Source organism: Belonocnema kinseyi, chromosome 9 (assembly GCF_010883055.1).
Source record: "Belonocnema kinseyi isolate 2016_QV_RU_SX_M_011 chromosome 9, B_treatae_v1, whole genome shotgun sequence".
NCBI lineage: Eukaryota > Metazoa > Arthropoda > Insecta > Hymenoptera > Cynipidae > Belonocnema > Belonocnema kinseyi.
Genome location: NC_046665.1, coordinates 134,820,204 through 134,822,227, shown reverse-complemented (window position 1 = coordinate 134,822,227; position 2,024 = coordinate 134,820,204). Strand labels below are relative to the sequence as shown.

The 2,024-nt window shown below is 29.8% G+C and overlaps 1 protein-coding gene across 1 annotated transcript in view; it reads left to right on the top strand.

The window, feature by feature from the left end:
- The window catches only part of LOC117179819 (NADH-ubiquinone oxidoreductase 75 kDa subunit, mitochondrial-like), a 33,581-nt gene extending 32,625 nt beyond the window's left edge, over positions 1 to 956 (top strand). Inside the window, exon 7 of the mRNA XM_033371949.1 lies at positions 547 to 956. Coding sequence (XP_033227840.1) covers positions 547 to 696 — 150 coding nt within the window. The 3' untranslated portion in view covers positions 697 to 956. The remainder of the gene's footprint in view (positions 1 to 546) is intronic.
- Positions 957 to 2,024: the final 1,068 nt, after the last annotated feature.

Below are 2,024 nucleotides of genomic sequence, written 5' to 3'. Positions count from 1 at the left end.
TCAACAATCAATTCCAACGGCATCAGCCGGTAACGTTGTACACGAAAATACGAACTCTCGAGAGCCTCGTCTAGTGGCCGCCAGGTTTCGTATTTTCGTGTATTTCGTGCATTTCTCAAAGTTTGAGACCGATATTTTATGTATAAAAAAAGTTGGAACGTTCAAAAAATGTTGAGGTTCAGAAAAAAGATGAAATAATTTTCAGTGAAGTTCCTACCAAAATTCAGTACCTAAACGTACTTTATTGTACTTTAATACATTTCCCAAAGTTTCAGCTCGATATTTTATTTACAAAAAAAGTTCTGAGGTTCAAAAAAACATTCAGAGAACTGAAAAACTGTGGTCGGTAATATAGGTATTTAGCTGTGTCACATGCCCTTAACCTAAAAATTGTGCTTTGCTTTTTTCCCGGAGCAGGAAAACTTACTTTTTGAACACCTATCGTAGTACCCTTTGGTCCCTATATTTTATCCCATAGAGGCTGTGAGAACTGTAATATTAATATTATATTATAATAATATTAATTTCAATTCGTTCTTATTTCAGGAAACCGGAGGATCTTTCTTGCCAGATCCTTTGGAAGTTCGGCACAAGACCCTAGATCAGTTTTTCATGACGGACGCAGTAGCACGAGCGTCACCAACAATGGCAAAGTGTGTACAGGCTGCCCTAAAACAGCGGCAATCCCAAGTGTAAGATCAAAAAAAAAAAAAAAAGTTTGAAAGGACCATGTAAATAGATGGGATTCTGTTATAATAACAGTAAAGTTGCAATCAAGTGCAAGAAGAATAAAAAAAAAATAAAATTTAAAAAAAAATCTCAAGAACCTATTCAATCAAGTTTTGAAGGAATTGTAACAGAATTCCATGGAAAGGATCCCACTAGTTGGCTTACTTGTATGATAGTGACTGATATACTAAGTTATTTAAAATAAAATGAAAGCATTATTTCGCAAATATTATTCGATACATCAATGAAAAATTATTTGGCAAGAATTCTGATATCTCAGAGAGAAATAGAAACTCGGTACTGCATTTTGTATTGTTCGAAAAAGCCATAATACGTACTTTTCACTCTTTTGTATGATAATTTCGAGGAGCTTTTTTCTGAGAAAAATGGCAAATCGGCGCGAGAAGAAGAGCGTTGAATATTATTGAAATATTTCATTAATAAATAAATGTACCCAATAGAATTTTGAAGATGATTTAAAACCTTTTGTATTAATATTCTAAAGGGTTGTCCATAAATTTCGTTAACATTTTGAGAGGAATGGGGGGGGGGGGATTTCAGTGGAAATGGCGTTTTTTTTACATTTTAAAAGAATATCTCTTTTTCTCCTGTTATCAAGAATTTTTCCGTCTTTTGGTTTAAATTTTTAGTTTGGTTAAAATTCTTCAAAACGAAATTAAATTTATTCAAAGTTACTATTTTTCAATAACTAATATATAATAATAATATTATAACTTTATATTCCCTTAGGTTTTTCCCGTTTTTTAAAGAATATCTGTTTTTCTCCTGGTTTCAGAAAAATTTTCTTTTTCTCGATTTTTTGTTTAAATTTTTGTTTAAAATTCTTCAAAATTTAATTCTATTTATTCAAAGTTAAAATTCTTCAATATATAATAAATAATCACAGAATCTCTCGAGGATGAAATATGTTGTTTTTTACAGACAATTAGGCGATACGTATTTTTCTGATTTGCCAACAGAATTTTTTCTAAAATATTATGCGTATTTGCATTTTGTGCTTTGTTTTTGAAAAAAAACCCGCTGGAAAATTAAAAAAAAAAAGGTTCAAAACTAACAAAATGATAGCGATTTTTCTGAAAAAATTAAAAATAGATTTTTTCAAAAAACACACCTTTAATTTTTTTGTCAATTTTTTTTAACTTGTACTTTGATATTGAAGTTATTTTTTAAGTTTGATGCTTTCTAAATAACCTTTTTAATCAGAAGAATTCGTTTTTGCTACAAACGAATGTTCTACTTTTTCTTCGAAAATGTTAAGATAAAAGTTTGCACGT